This window comes from Mustela lutreola, chromosome 1, assembly GCF_030435805.1.
Source record: "Mustela lutreola isolate mMusLut2 chromosome 1, mMusLut2.pri, whole genome shotgun sequence".
Lineage (NCBI taxonomy): Eukaryota > Metazoa > Chordata > Mammalia > Carnivora > Mustelidae > Mustela > Mustela lutreola.
The window spans coordinates 188,565,140-188,581,720 of record NC_081290.1 but is presented as its reverse complement, the minus strand read 5'-3'; the positions used below and the strand labels follow the sequence as shown (position 1 = coordinate 188,581,720).

At 44.0% G+C, this 16,581-nt stretch overlaps 1 protein-coding gene across 7 annotated transcripts in view; it reads left to right on the top strand.

Annotated features, from left to right (window-relative positions):
- Positions 1-2,114: 2,114 nt before the first annotated feature.
- The window catches only part of SIK3 (SIK family kinase 3), a 248,299-nt gene continuing 233,832 nt past the window's right edge, over positions 2,115-16,581 (top strand). For 6 of the 7 annotated variants that reach the window (XM_059181601.1, XM_059181603.1, XM_059181602.1 and 3 more), the window contains exon 1: positions 2,115-2,406. In XM_059181601.1, the coding sequence (XP_059037584.1) occupies positions 2,134-2,406 (273 nt within the window). In that variant the 5' untranslated portion in view covers positions 2,115-2,133. The remainder of the gene's footprint in view (positions 2,407-16,581) is intronic. The other variant, XM_059181612.1, reaches the window with a different exon arrangement.

Below are 16,581 nucleotides of genomic sequence, written 5' to 3'. Positions count from 1 at the left end.
AAGAGGAGCTTCAGGGAGCTTTCCAGCAAATCTTTGTCCAAGTCTCCGCAGGACACACCATCTACTGGCCTCAATCCATATGGGCTTTAGATACATGATCTAACGCACCACATACACATTCCAGTCATTATCAGGGGACAAGCACGATCTGCCTTTCCTCTTGGAAGTGAGAGCCATGCTCCCTTTCCTAGTTTCTCCTTAGAGGCTTCTTGTGTTTGACACCCTCCAGAGAGTGCCAGAAGTTGGAGTAATTGATGCGCCATTGATATCTATGAGGACAGGAGAGGCTACAAAGACACTGGTGAGAATGGTTTTGGTGCTACTCCTGCAGCCTTCAGAGTAAAAGATTCTTTTCCCCTTGCCTTCCCAGCTAGCTAAGGTTTCTGTTGAGACGCCCTCCCCAGGGAGAAGGTAAAACTGTGACTCTGGGGCCCAGCACTGAAGTTAATGCAGAGGCAGGTGAGCGAGGTCATGAAGTGGTAAGCAAGGCTGGCCACACCCTGTCATTTATCTGGGACCGAACAAGCTCAGCCAAGGAAAGGGCTTAACCAGCACAAGGAGCTGAGGACCATTTCGTCCTTATCCTTCTGCCCTAATCAAGGAACCAATTACTGTTGATTGTGTTGGCAATTTGGAACAGCTACCAGGGAACTGATGCAAGACAACTCTGGGATGACCTCTCCGTCCCATCCTAGTGCCCGACATTACTCATAGTCAGGTGGGGAACCAGAGGGCTAGTAAATAGCTTTTGGTCGGAGAGAGTAAACATCTGCTCTCCTCACACATTCAAGGTGCCCTGGCTGTCAGTTTGGATATTGACATGCAATGACCTGACCACACGGTTCTGCCACCTAGAGAAACATATACAAGTGGGTAGATGAGCACTGGACTGAAGGAATACATCCTAACCTTGGAAGTGTTCACAGTCTTCTCTCTCCTCGCCCCCGCAAGCCTGCCAAAGACCATCCTGATCCTGACAGCCTGGTATCCTATCCTTCTCCCACCCCCACCTCATGTGGTTTGGTTAATCTAGTTAATGAAAGCGGTGGGACACCGTAGAAGCGGAACCCTCGGGAGCTAGTGGGGGCCCCGGAGGATGTGGAGAAAAAAGGAATGTGAGATTTAATTGTTGGAATTATAAATTTGATCGCCTTTAACGTCTCCAGAGAGTCCCCGGGAATTGTCATTTTAGTATTTACTTAGTATTTATTTTAGTATTTATTTAGTACTTATTTAGTTTGCCCAACAGATCGGTTTTGTCCCTAACCATGACGCGGCTCCCTGGGCAACACGCACCACTGCTTCATCAGGGTTAGACAAGTGACAGAAATAGGACGCAGGCACTGTGACAGTCATCTCGCTATAGAACTGTTCCGAGACCGGGTGGGAGGAAAATGACGTAGCCTCTCTGGCCCTCACCCACCCAATGACTGGAATGCATGTTTGGGCTGGTTTCTCCACCCTTGGAACACGCAAATCCCAGTTTCCCCAGGCCCCCTGTTTTCGGTGACAGTCAGATGAGTTGTACCCGGCGAGTTGGGCTGTGTTAGGAGAAGGAATTTTACTGAAGAATTCCCCTGCCTCGCCACCCGCTTGGTTACAGTTTCTTGTAGCTATTCCTGCCTTTGTGGCCTCAAGGGCTAAAGTGGGACAAGGCCGGTATTTTTGGTGATGAGGAAATATTTTGTTTTAAGGGAGGCCCGGGTGACTGCTGAACTGGGACGGAGGTCACAGCAGGGGTCACATTAGCCATTCTCGGGGCGATGCGGGGGCCGGCCTGGGGCCTGGCGTCCGGCACCCCCGCCTCGGGAGCGCGGCGGCGGCTGGGGACTGGCGGGCCGGCTTGCGGTGCCCACCGTCTCATCCCCAGAGGGGGGCAGCCGGGAGCCACCGCCGGAGCCGCGGGGCCCACGCGGGAAGGTCGAGCTTGCCGGTGAGGTCACGGTTGCCATGGCTGCGGGCAGTGACGCGCGTCGGCACGTGACGCGCGGTTGCCATGGCGCCGGGCCCCGGCGGCGCGGGCGCCCCGCCTCCCGGAGTGACGTCCGCCAGGCCCCCCCTCTTTTTCCCGCCCCCCTGCCCCCTCCCCCCCGCCGGCTCCCCGCGGCCCGGGAGGTTTCACTGCACAACAAGATGGCGGCGGCGGCGGCGAGCGGAGCTGGCGGGGCTGCCGGGGCCGGAGCGGGGGGAGCCGGGCCGGCGGGCCGCCTGCTGCCTCCGCCCGCCCCGGGGCCCCCGGCCGCCCCCGCTGCCGTGCCCCCGGCGGCTGGCCCGCCGCGTCCCCCAGCCCCGGCCTCCCGCGGGCCGGTGCCTGCCCGCATCGGCTACTACGAGATCGACCGCACCATCGGCAAGGGCAACTTCGCTGTGGTCAAGCGGGCCACGCACCTCGTCACCAAGGCCAAGGTAGTGGCGCGGCGGGAGCGGGCGGCTGCGGGGCTGCGCAGCCCGGGACCGTCCGTCCGAGTGCGGCGAGGCAGGAGGGACCCGCGACAGCGAGGCTGCGGGGTCGGCGCGGCGAGCGCGGCTCGGGATAGTGGAGAGCGTTGGGGATCCGGGACACGGACGGGGAGGGGGCTGTCGGAGGGGAGTGAGGAGGGGGCGAGCCGGAGGTAGGGGACGCCGGGGAGCCGGGAGAGGGGAAACTCCGCGGCCGAGGGGGCCACGGGGGGGGGGCCCGGAGCGCGGAGACTTGGGGGACCGAGGAGCCGGCGATGGGGAGGGGGTGCTCAGCCGGGGCTCTGCGGAGGGTAGCGGAGGGGGCGACTGGAAGAAGAGGTTTGGAACTCTCACGGAGCCGGAGACTGGCAGCCAAGAGGACTCTGGAACCAGCAATTAGGAAATCCTAAGGGAATGAGGGCAGGGGGATAGGAAATGTGGCCAGTAGGATGGGGAAGACGAGGGTAAACTGGTGGCCTGGGGGAGTTAGGAGGGGAACAAGGACGTCAGGGGCATGTACGAGGGGTGTGTGGTGGGTGCAGGGTACCGGGAGATGTGAGGGACCTGGTACCTTATGACAGATGCCAATCAGCGTTTGATCCTCTAGGACCGATGGATGGTAGGAATGGGAGCCTGAGGACAGACGAGATTGTTGGAGGAGGCGATGAAGAAAATGGGAAAATAAGGAGGAAGAAAATTACTTTGCTTTTCCGCAGTAAGGGGCTTAGGGAAAAGAGGCCCAGGGCGCCCCAGGTTCATGGTGGCACTAGGTAGTCAGGGGTTAAACAATTTGGGCGAGCTGGGTTACTGGTTATTTTTAGTTGTTGGAGGGTCTGGAATCATGGGCTTTCTAGAGCGCAGGGTGGGCTCTCAGCGGTGGGGGGAAAAGCCTGGGTGACTGAAGAGGTGCATGAGGAACCCAGACACTGGAGGATTACACTCGTTGGGCCCTTCGGTTCTCAAGGGATTTGTGGAGCTGTAATAGTGAAATTGACCAAGGTCAATTAGGAAGCCATGTAAAGTATAGGTATACGATTTTACATATAAAATTAGTTTTTGAGGAAATGTGGGTAGCCTTCTGCATTGGGAGTATTGGAATCAAAGTCATCAGGAGGAATCTTTTGGTTTTGAGAGGACCCACAAAGCCCATTTGTACTCCAGATCTTGCTTTGCTCAATCTCTCACTTGAATGAATACTTTCAGTGTAGTCATTCATTGTTTCTAAAACTGCAGTTTGTGTTTTCCTTCAACCTGATGAAGAACCCTTACAGCTGCTGCCGCTTCCTACCAAAGCCACATCAATTCCTCACCTCCTCAGCCTAGCCCTTATCATTGCTGACCTTGTTTTTGCTTTTATGGCAATTGCTTGTTTTCAGAAGCCAGTAACTTGTCTGGGCCTTCTCTCCTGCTCACTCACAAGCTGGAGTTCCCTTTTCCCTCCTTTCTGTCAAAGCCTACAAGGGGCCCTTTTTACCAGGGTGGCAGGGTAGGTGGTTGTGGAAAATTGATCGGTCAGTTTCACTTCCTCTGGGGGGCCCCCTTCAGCCTTTCTGTCAGTTTTTATCAGAGGGCCTCAAGTCTGCAGGTCTGAGCTGAATGAGATGCCAAAGTCCAGGGTTCTCTGATGTCACCCGCGGACCCTGAGGGGAACTAGATTGAGTGAAGACTTTGGTGCCTCTCTGCCCACCCCACCCCTGCTCCCAGGTGTTTCCAGTTCTGTTTACTGTTCCCTAACCCAAAGTAATGTTTATAAACAGCCCTAGTTGTTGGAGAGCTTTGTTCCTTGTTTCAGTATTTCCTTTATTTATTTATTTTTTTTAACCTCCCCCTCTCTTCTAAGTAATCACATTGAGCTCCTGTGATTATTTTGCTCTGACCTCTGGGGGATGCACGCCATGAACTTAATTGGTTTCCTGGTTTATGGTATCTACGATTGAATAATTTTGTGTCTTGCAGCCCTTGGATACACCAAAATATTGATAAAAAATTCTGTGACAGACAGGGTCTTATGTTTTTGTAAATGTAATTGCAAACAGTTGATTCTTGGCTTTATATATAAAAGAGACATTTTTATCTTCCATAGTCAGCAAAGCCAGTGGCTAATTATGGCTGATCTGCTTGCTTTCTAATTTTCGTGTGTGTGTGTGTGTGTGTGTGTGTATGTGTGTGTGTTTCTTGTTTTTTTTCTGAGGCCTTGGTGTCCTTTAGGACTGCAGCATTTCAAACATTAGCTTGTTTATAAACGGGTGTCACTGTTTATGTTGGTTTTTATCTTTGATCATTTGTGGTGTGCAGTTATGTAATTCGTATGTATGGAAATATTTTAAATCCTGAATGAGACCGAAGGAGATGGCTTGGACAATGAGTTGCATGTGTGCGAGGACCACAGCAGCACTCATTTGTGTTTCTGTAGCAGTGTGCAATTTCCTAGTTACAGTTACAAGCACCCTATCTTTTGCTGCTTAAATTACTCTGACGACATGAGTGAAGCTTGATTCCCAAGGAGTTATCATGTGCTTGGGGTGAACGATGAACATATTTTGGCCTGCTCCCTGGTTATCTGAATCCACTTTGGAAGGGATTCTTAAATGCTGACAGCTTAGATGTGCCTAACAGCTGTTGACATACAGTGTGATGGCCTATTAAGGCCACGGTGTGGTTATATAATGGCGAGGAAGGTGCCTAGCTAGGTACTAGTAGACGCAGAAGCTGCTGTTTCAGTTGCTTAGGGAGATAGATTTTTCTCCCCATGCACTGCAGCCTTTATTTTACTTCTGCATTCAGGTCACTTGGAACCAAAGAGAGTTATTATTTTTTTTCCCATCTCTTTCCAGAATCTATAATTTTTCGTTTCATCTTTAGAGGTCTGTGATTGTTTTCTTTCTCCTTTTGCCCCTGTAAGGCACTGAATGGTCAGGGCTTTTCTTAAAATCATGTCTAACCTTCGGACTCAGGTAATTCAGAAGATACTTGTATTGGTTGAAGGAGGGTAGGTAATCGGTGCTTTCTGAACATCAGGGAAGTATTTAACGATCACCTTTTCTTATACACACCATCCATTCCAAGGACTAAGAGGCTAAAGTAAACTTCATGTATTGACTAAGCTACTGCCCTCTGTCCAACATTAAGTGGTGAAACTGGCTTTTTCCCAAATTCTGTTAACTCTCAGACTTCCTGGAGTAGGACCCTGGGCTGAAGAGAATCAGTTGAGAAGAGGAGAGAGTTTCCTGTTAGGTTGTTGGTGATTTCTGCAGCATGGGGTTAGTGGGCTCAGGCTTGATACTGGCAGTTCTGCGGTGCCTGGGGCATCATTTCCGAACAGGTCCCAGGAGAGGAGGGTCATTTGTGACACACTTTGGTCAGCAGTTCACCCTGGCTGTCTTTGTCCCACCTTGTCCTACTTCTTTGGTTTCCTTTTTTTTTTTTTTTCTTTGAGAAGTCTTGGTCTGAGATTCTCTGGCTCTTTTCTTTTGGTAGGGCACTGTCTAATATTCTGCCTTCAGATTGCTTATAGTCTGTTGCCTGTGCCTAATTATACCTTTACTGATTGGATGAATGGGAACAAAGAGTAGATTTTTGTTGTGTGCATTTTAAAAATGTGTATCTGACTATACAAGTTGTAGATCAAATAATTATAAGGTGTGAATTCAACACATATGTATCACTTGCTTGCTTCTGGCTTGTGTTAAGAGTTTGAGCTTTGAGTTAGGCTGCCTGGGTTTGAATCCTCTTCTGCCTAGGAGCTGGGTGATCTTGGATCAGTTATTAACCTTCTCTGTGGTCATCTGTAAAATGAGATGTGGTCATTACGGATGTGGTCATCTGTAAAATGAGATGACAGTAGTACTTCCCTCACAAGTTTGGGTGTCAGGAAAATTAAGTAAGATAGTATATGGGAAGGTCCTACACCAGTGCCTGGCACCTAGTAGGCATGTGGTAAATGTCAGCAGCAGCTTCTGTAGTAAGAAAGGTGAGTAGGACAGAGCTACCCTATTTTTGCTTTTCATCTGTTTGGAACAGTCTGTGAATGCGTATGCCATTTCTTTTGTACAGGTAGATGTCATCTTCATGATATGCTTTCAGTGTAAAGAAGTGAGTTAGCTGTTATTTCAGATGCCAATTTGAGATATTTGGGTTGAACTCCAGTGGACTATGGAGTAATTTCATGAAATTGACATTTTAAAACACAATTTTCCATTAGTTCAACATTTTTTTTAAAGTAAGCTCTATGCTTAACATAAGCTTGAACTCACAAGCTCTAGATCACGAGTAGCACGCTCTGCTGACTGAGCCAGCCAGGCGCTCCTAAACTTTTTTTTTCTTCTTTAAAGCAATTATGAGACTTGTCTAATGAAAACTATGACTAGCCCTGGCTTTTGCTTTGGGCCGTCCTGCATTTTTAGTGTGCTTGTGTAACTACTCTTTGTTACATTGGTGATGGAACAGAGTTGATTTGCATGCACTCCCCCCCAACTCCCAGAGATTCACTTAAATCTGGTGGAGAATATGAAGAAATATTCCTACAAATTTAAGTATACATTTGCATTTGGGTGCACAGTGTGCTACTTTGAAGGCCAAGGTCAGGATTCTTAACTTTTGATATTATATACAGAAAATATTTTGCCCCATGACTCCATTCCAGATGTGAACCAGCCATGACATACGGGTGTGTTGTGTGGTTTAGTGCAAACTCATTTCCATGAAGAGAAAGACTCAGAGCAGGCAAGGGGCAGTATTTTCACTTCTAAGTAAGAGTTTAATGGAGCAGAGTAGATGATGCTTATGCTCATGCAAAGGCCGAAAGCAAGATTCATTGTAAATAGAGAAGAGAATTGTATCAAGAAGAAAATGAAAGGAAGATTACACTAGATACATTTGAGGAAGATAGCTCCATCTTTAGATAATCTAAAAATGACTCTTGAAAGACTACTGACTTCATTTTGATACAGTTGTGATGGGGTTACTAACTTTGTTGAGATTTTGTGAAGAGCTAAGATTGATTTGGACTGGTTTCTCCAGAGTCAAAATACCAGTATTCCACTTTCAACATCAAAGCTGTTTATTTTAACATTCTGACTTTGGTGCCAGCTCCCTAGAAAGTCATAGATCTGGCTCAAGCCAGAGGTGCCCAGACTAGTTATTTCTGTGCCAGAAGTGCTGTTTTCATTTTCCAAGCATCAATCTGGCGAATGTTTTCTAGTTCACGGCATAAAAGAGAACAAAATGGATGCTTTGAAGAGAAAAAGAAGTGCTCTCTACTCACCAGAACCTCTATAATTCTAAAAGACATCAGAAATACCTTTGTACAGGGATAGAACCTTTCCCTTATCCATCTGTTCCTTCAGCGTGTGTTTACTCAATCCAGATTTTGGGTCAGCTTCTATCTTGGGCTCTTGAATTTACCAATAACAAGAGAGACAAAAAGCTCTTGACTTTTTGGAGTTTACTTTCGAATGCAAGGAGATAGACAAGAAACATGTAAACACATAACTTCATACACTGGTAGATACCATGAAGAAAATAAATGGGCCAGAGAGTGCTGGGGAAGGGTGCTGCTTCACATAGAATTGTCAGGGAATATTTTGATGAGATATATGTATATAGATATTTTATAGATTGTCGCTATTTTATTTTTATTTTTAATTTTAATTTTTATTTTTTTAGAGGGGGGCAGGAGAGAGGGAGAGAGAGAATCTTAAGCCAGTAATGTCAGCCTAGAGCCTGATGCAGGGTTTGGTCTCACAACCTTGAGAACATGACCAGAGCCAAAATCAAGAAGCGGTGCCCCATAAGGTGATGATATTTGAGCTCACACCTGAATGATAAGAAAAAGCCAGCCTGGGAAGACTTGGAAAATAGAATTTTCAATGCAGAAGGAATGGCAAGTACAATGGTTTTGGGATAGAAATGAACTTGGTTTATCCAAAGATTAGACCCAAGGTCATGGTGCCTAGAGCTTGGTGAACAAGGAAGGATGGTAAGAGGTGAGGTAAGAAAGTTGGGGGCCAGATCATATGGGTCTCATAGGCTGTTTGATGGAATTGAGTATGAAATGGGATTGGCATCAGAGGACATCACAGCAGAGCTCTGGTATCATCTGGTTAATGTTTTTAAAAATTAAGTTATTATGGTTAAGGGTAAAAATGCTTTTTCTAATGCATTTTTTCAGATAGAGGAGGTGTTCAATTTTAACAACTTACATTCTTTCACATCTGTAAGAGAATGACATATATTTTCCACATAAATTAAACATGATCATCCATGTTTGCTGATTTGCTGATTTGGAGGGGCACAAAAAAGATCTTAGACATGTTCTATTCTACCTCTGTCTTCCAGAGTCTAGAAAGATGGATTTCATGGAATTTAGAATCTTAGGCTTTTAGGGGCTAATTAAAGTAGTTTGCACCAATTATCCATTAGATTTTTGTCTCTTTGGTATCACCCCCCCCCCCTTATCAATTTGCCTAGAATCCTACAGTTAGTTAATGGCGGAGTTGGAATTAGAATCCAGGGATCCCTATTCCTAGTTAACTCTACTTTGACTTCTCCAGTCAGAGAAAACATTGTACTTGCCATCGTGATCTTTTATTAAAGAAACAAGATGTACCTACTAATTGAAGTTTAAGAGATTTAGCATTTCTAGTAAAATGAATTCCAAAAATCAGATGCCAGGATAAGAGGAAAAATTTCCAAGTAGAGAGGAAGAGTAAATATAACAACACTGTATTTCACCTGTCCTTTTGGCATTATTTCACTCTGTCACTTCTGTCACTTACCAGCAGTCCTCCATGGGTCCATTGCTTGGCCTTTAAATCGTACTCAAACACCCCTTTTTGCCCCCTTGTCTTGACTGAGGCATCAAAAAAGCCTTTCATGGGGTGACAGGGTGGCACAGTCAGTTAAGCACCTGACTCTTGGTTTTGGCTCCAGTTGTGATTTCATGGTTGTGAGATCGAGCCCCGTATCCCACTCCATGCTCTGTGAGGAGTCTACCTGAGATTCTTTCTCCCTTTCCCTTTGCCCTTTGCTCATGCTCTCTCTCTCAAAAATAAATAAGTCTGTAAAAAAAAAAAAGTGTTTCAAAATACTAAGGAAGTAAAAAAAGGAAAGCAATGAACACAGAAAAGGCAATGACCATAAACACAGTCTGCCTTATAGAGTTTTCTTTCACCACTATATCTAACTTACTCCCAGGGAGTATGAGTAATTATACTTTTGCTCCGTTGGGCTGGTCTGGTCTGGTCTGGTCTGTCTTTGAAGGACCTTTTTGAGATGGACTCCTTACCGGATTGCTAACAATTTCTAGGGCATGGTGCCATCTTTTAACTCATTAAGAAAACTGGTCAAGAAGATACATACCCTCAATGACACAGGTGAGGGCCAAGAGAACCAATTTTCTAGGGCTCCTCTTACGTGGTTCTACTTTCTGGTTTAAGAGTTAGACCCAGGGGTGCCTGGCCAGCTCAGTTGGCAGAACATATAACTCTTGATCTCGGGGTTGTGAGTTCAAGCCCCATGTTGGGTGTAGGGATTACTAAGAGCTACTATGCCTGTTTCCTAAGTAAGTGAAGAACCTCACTCATCAGGTGAGTCCCTGCCTCCTTCAAACAGTGAGTAGATTGGTCCCTTTTGGCCTAATAATATAGTTACACTGTCTCGTAGATGATTGATAACATCCAGACAATGAAAATTATGTACATTCTTAGGGATATTTATCCTAATGTAATAAATAATTGTTAAATAAGTGGCCTAGGCAATGTCTTTGAGAAGCCTCAACAGCCTTGGATGAATTAGCTTGAAAAGGCTTGTTTTGGATCTGTTCAGAATAAAATTCCTTCAGCTACTACAAACCTGTTGGATGAGCCATGGTGAAGTTCTGTTTAGAAATAGATTTATTTAGGAGGTGTGCGATGCACTGAAGACAAGAAGTCTCTGGCTGCTACTTATGTCATGTCAGAGTTTAGTGAGAAAGGTAGGAATCAGATTGGGAATACTCAGCCTCATTTCCTAGAAACTGAAAAGGAAGGAGTGATATACCCGTGGCCTGTTCAAGCTTGTCTGTGTAGGCTGCGCTCACTCAGTTGGATACTTTTGGCTAGTTGTCTTAGACTATATTTAGGTTTTGATTAGGAAGTTCTGAGAATTTTCAAATTTCTGCCTAGTTTCAGCTCTAGTATGTACATGCTTACCAGCAGTGTGCTTTACTTCCCTTTGCTCCCTTATGAAGAACTGAATGCCAAGATTCAGGTTAGCTGATCACATTTCTTTAAGACTGAGATTTTTTGCAGAAGAAATTTTTCATTCCATCCATCCATCCATCCATCCATCCAATAAACTTTTGAAAATTATTTATTAAAAGCCAGGAATGGATGCTATCTGGCACAAAATTCAAGAAGTGCAAATTTGTATATAATGAAGTTAAGTCGGCCTGCTACCCCTGTACTCAGCCACATAGTTTTTTTTTTTTTAATCTTGTTCAGAAATATTTATTAAGCTCTCGTCTGGATCAGTCTAAATGCTAGAAGGTGTTTGTGACATGCTTGAAGTTTCTAGAAATAACCTAAAGTTAAAAAAAGACAGAAAATAATGTAGCCTTTTTTTTTTTTTTTAAGATTTTATTCATTTATTTGACAGAGAGAGAGAGAGATCACAAGGAGGCAGAGCGGCAGGCAGAGAGAGGGGGGGAGGCAGGCTCTCCGCTGAGCAGAGAGCCCGATGCGGGGCTCGATCCCAGGACCCTGAGATCATGACCTTAGCTGAACGCAGAGGCTTAACCCACTGAACCACTCAGGCACCCCAAAAATGTAGCTTTTAATGCTCCTTAGGAGGCACAGTGTGATAATTTAATGGAAGCTCCATGAGGGCAGGGATTTTAATCTGTTGTCTGCTGCTGTAGTCTCAGTGCCTGCTACAATGTCTGTAAATACTCATTTAGTGAATGGATATCAGGATTTTAAAAAAAGGGAGCTAAGTTTCATTTTATACCCTTAATATGTCTTAGAATTTTATGATTGAAATTTTCTATCTCCAGTTTAGACATTAAAGAAAAGTAATTTTCTGTTTTTGTTTTTGGGTTTTTTTTTTGTTTTGTTTTGTTTTTTTTCCCCTTAACAAATCTCTGGGTAAGGAGATTCAATTAGCTTTCTGAGCAAGTAGTTTATTTCTGGCATATCTCAAACTTTCATTACTAGGAAGTTCTCTCTATCTAGAGTAAATCCCACCATTGAAATTCTAGTCCCTTTATTTTTTATTTTTTTAAAGATTTTATTTATTCATTTGACAGACCGAGATCACAAGTAGGCAGAGAGGCAGGCAGAGAGAGAGAGGAAGGGAAGCAGGCTTCCTGCTGAGCAGAGAGCCCGATGGGGGTCTCTATCCCAGGACCCCGGGATCATGACCTGAGCCGAAGGCAGAGGCTTTAACCCACTGAGCCACCCAGGCACCCCTAGTCCCTTACTTTAAAGGGAAGGTTCTTGGGTATCCAGGCTCTCCGGAGGTTATTTCCTTGTGGGTAGGTTGTTTCCTTGAGAAGCCCCCAGTGCTGTATTCAGCGTGGTCAGCCAACCCCAGGCTTTGCCTCTTCTGCCCTGGAGCTTCTTCATTTGCAGACTCACCACCAGTCTGTCTTGGGCTGCTAGCACTTCCTGAAATAACTTTAAACTCTGTGTTGAGTTACCTCTGGTTCTTTTCTTTATACAAAGTGATTGGATTTAAAAACAAAGTGACTTTGGGTCACTGGCCCTTAACTTAAAGTGTTACTTTTAATGGTCCTTACCATTAATAGATTAATTCAACTGGTATTTGTTGTGTCATCTGTATGGGGGAAAAAAAAAAAAAGCAACTGTTGGTCCTAGAGGACAAGAAGATAAATTTTATTCTCTTCAGGGTAGACTCTAGGTGAAGTTAAAGGAGCAGTTGAATGCTTTCAGCTTGAGCCTGATGGAGGAGGAAGAGAAGAGGTAGACAGCATAAACTCTTACTCCAGCCTGATAGCTGATTATTACTGGGCTTTCTTCTGCCCCTTTGCCCTGTTTTTGTTTTTGTTTTTTTCTGATTTCAAAAGTAATTTTTGCTCATGGAAGAAATTTTGGGAAAACTCAGGAAATTTTAAAGAAGTAAAGGGGAAAAAAATCTAATCCTCATCACCCTAATCTTGTCACCTAGAGGCAACTGTTATGAATATTACAAAATACATTGTTGGGATCATATTATTATACTAGTTCATTTCTTTCCTCTTCTATCATTATAAGCATCTTCCCATCATTAGAAACTCTTTGTAAAAATTGATTTTAATGGGTGTATAGCCTTCCATTGTCTGATGACTGCCATTTTTTGAAACTTTTTTCAGAGCTGAAGATTCCTCCCAGTTTTTTACTCTCAAGTTCTCTGTGATGCCCATTTTTGTACATTGAAGTCTTTGATGCATTTCTGATTTTTTGCTCAGGACAGATTGTTGGAAGTGAAATTACTGGGTCAGAGGGTACACATGTTTTTAAGACACTTGATACCAGTCTTGCCACGTTGCTTTCCAGAAAGACCGTGCCAGGGTTAGGCTCCTTTATCTTGTATCCCCTCTGCCTTTCAAGGCCTTGCTGTGCCTCTGAGCCTAGGGTGTCAGCTGTAGGACGGGTCAAAAGGGACTTAGAGCAGCTGCCTGTACATTCCTTCCCTGAGCCCAACCTGGACGAGGAAGAACAGAGTGAGTGTGACTCTTACCTTCAGTCGCTGGTGAATCATCATTTTTTCCCCCCGGACCTTTCCCAACCAGATGCGAAACCTGCATTGGAGAGTCTTACCTGAACCCTGGCTTTTAAAATAACTATTCTTTGGTGAACCTGAGTGAGAATTTCAGAGATTAACAAAGGCTGTAATTTACTCCTCCCTCTTTTTAAAGGTAAAAAGATGGTGAAGGGAAATTGTAAGGGAGGTAATTTTGTGAATAAATATGGTGATACAGCAGCCTTATTGTGTTGGGATTTGCTTATGTCCTCTATGTGTTAAGAGGTTTAAAGGGTAATTGGGCCATATGGGATATTGTTCTTAGAATGTTTTTGGGTTATTACTGCTGTATTTTGGGCATCCGGCGATATACTACTTTATCTGCAGTAGAATACCTCTTAGGCAATAAGTTTGGATCATGACTTGCTTGGTTAATTGGGGCAAAAAACAAATGAACTAGGGAAATCAAAAATAAGGATGCATACATACTTTTAGTATTTTAATTTAAAATATACATAGGCATTCACTAATCTTTTAAAAAGTGTTTATTATGGAAATTTCAAACGTAAACAAAAGTTGAGAGAGTAGTATAATGATCCCCCATAGACTCAGCACCCAGCCCATGCCGATACTGCCTCATGGCCAGTCTTCCATCCGTACCCCTTCCCGATTGGTCTCTCTAGTTTATTTCAAAGCAACTTATAGAATCCTATCATTCTATCTATAAATATTTTGGCATGTATCTCCAAATGAGGATTCTTTTTCAAAAAACATGATACCAGGACCATCATCCTACCTAAAACAACAGTAATTCCTTCTTGTCATTAAATCAACGTTAAAATGCCATATATATTTTTTTCTTTTTTTTTTCACCACTTACACGTTTGAATCAGGATCTAAATAAAGTCTGCACATTACAATTGATTGATATCCCTTAAAAGTTTTTTTTTGTTGTTGTTTTTAATTTGTTTTACCCTATAGGTTACCCCTCCTTCTCTTTTCTTTGCAATTCGTTTAAAGAACACACAGGCTAATCTTTTGATGTAGGGCCAAGGCCTTTCTTTGTGTCTTGGATGTCTTGATTGGAGCTCCTTCATCTTGTTTGCATTAAACATACCCATAGTTTATCATCTATGATTTCCAGTTTGTTTGGGTTTTTTTTAAAAAAGCAGAGCTTGAATGGAAAGGCATTTGTGAAGCAGTGTGAGTACAGAATCCCTCTTGAGTTTTATGATTCCCTCCCCCCAGTCTTTTACATCTGTCTCGTCTACATCTAATTTGACTTTACCAAGTCTCTTAAGCATTCGACTTAGTTTTCATAGAACAGGCCTTTCTTTTCTCCCTGATTTCACATAAGTAATCACAAGAGCACCTGGTAGAAATAGGTTTGGGGAAAATCCATTCTTGGTAAGCATGCATCTCAATGTGGGGGCAGAAACGTCAGGGAGCAAGAGCGGCTGTACCCTGGCGCGGGTTGTATTCCGGGACAGTTTCAGGTAGATTCACGTGGTGAAGGGGAAGCACTGCTTGTCTAGGCAGGTTGGTTGGGTGGAGGTGGGTTAAGAGAGCTTCTGCTCGACCATAAGATTATAAATAAGTGAAAGTTGTTAGGAATTTAGGGACAAGATATTTTATAGAGTTTCTTATTTCTAGGGTATACTTCAGGATGGTATTTTTGTCCACTTCTGTCAGAGTTTGCATGAACTGAACTGAATTTGATAATGGGCCAGTGATGTTAAGAATTTAGTGAGGAAACAGCCAGTCTCTCTAGTTTAAAAGGTTTATATCTATTCACTGCCAGGGTAGTGTTCCATGGAACAAGTTGACATTTTCATGTAGTAAGTTGTTTTCTGTTCCTGGCAAAAAAAATCTTGGTTCATATGCCACAAGAAACAGAATTGTTTTCATTGTGGAAGACAGGAGCAGAGCTGTGTGTTTCTTATTTGGATTAGTTGGGCACCTGCAAGAATTCTTATTTCTTTCTTTTGCTTCCTGCCTCCTGTTGTCCTTACCTTCTGTCAAAATGTTCATTCTAGTGTTGCATAAAGCAGTGTTCGGACAATAGATGAGGGTTTTTTATTTTATTTTTTTATTTTTTTGGTAGCGCATTTTTCCAAACCCTCAAAATAATGTTTTTAGTGGTCGCGTGTTCTTGGCTTACTTTCCCTGTCTCTGTCAACAGTGATATTGTTATTCTAGTCAAATGGGACAGTTGTGTCCCAGCAATGATCTCTGTGTCTTAGTCAGCTGCAGAGGTACTGTGTTCATATCGTGTACCTAGAACAATCTTACATGTGTACAGTAGTCCTGGGACATAATTGAATTTGGGGGTGATACTTTCGGACCTCTATAAAGGATTTTGCACCCCTTGCGAATAAAATAACTTCTTTGAAGCATGTTGCTGCTTGGCCTCTCTGACATGGGCATAAGAGGGGCCAGTGATTGCAGCCTGCTGCCTCTTCTGATCTCATTTTCCTTCTTCCTTTGTCAGTCAGCAGCTGCATCCAGTCCTCTGCTCTCATTGAGCTCTTAGTAAAAGGGGTACTGTTCTACTGAGTCACAACCTCTTGTATCAGTCGTGGTTAGGTTTTTTTTGGAGGGGGGGTCAAGACTCCATTTGGGACTCCTATTAAATTTTAAAACTACATTTCAGTTGGGTTACTACCTAAATTTCTCTTTTTCTTGTGCTGGTACCAGTATTTTCTGCTTTTCCAGCTCTCTGGGGAACCTTATGGGCCCATCCAGATTGCCTGAGGTAGTCCATAGCAATGAGTTGAGCACTGGTGTGGGAGTCAAGGCGCTGTGTTTGCAGATTTAATTTCTGATCGCTGACAGTTTTCTTTGGCCAGTTTTCTTTAACCTCATGGAGCTTCCAGTTTCTTTTTTGCTTACATATATATATATATATATATATATATATATATATATTTTTTTTTTTTAAAGATTATTTATTTATTTGACAGAGAGAGAGAGAGAGAGATCACAAGTAGGCAGAGAGGCAGGCAGAGAGAGAGAGGAGGAAGCAGGCTCCCTGCTGAGCAGAGAGCCCGATGCGGGGCTCGATCCCAGGACCCTGAGATCATGACCTGAGCCGAAGGCAGCGGCTTAACCCACTGAGCCACCCAGGCGCCCCACATATATATTTTTTAAGAGCTTTATTGAGATGTAACTCACATATTACACAGTTCCCTCAGCTTGTTGTTTTTAGTAGATTAACAGAGTTGTGCAACCATCGGCACAATCAATTTTAGAACATTTCCACTCCCCTCAGAAGAAATGGAAGATAAGTGTTCACAGTCATTACCCATTTCCTCAGCTTTCTTCCTCCAACCTTAAGCAACCACTGATTAGTTTCTATAGGTTTGTCTATTCTGGTCATTTCATATAAATAGAATCATAGAAAGTATGGCTTTTCGTGTCTGG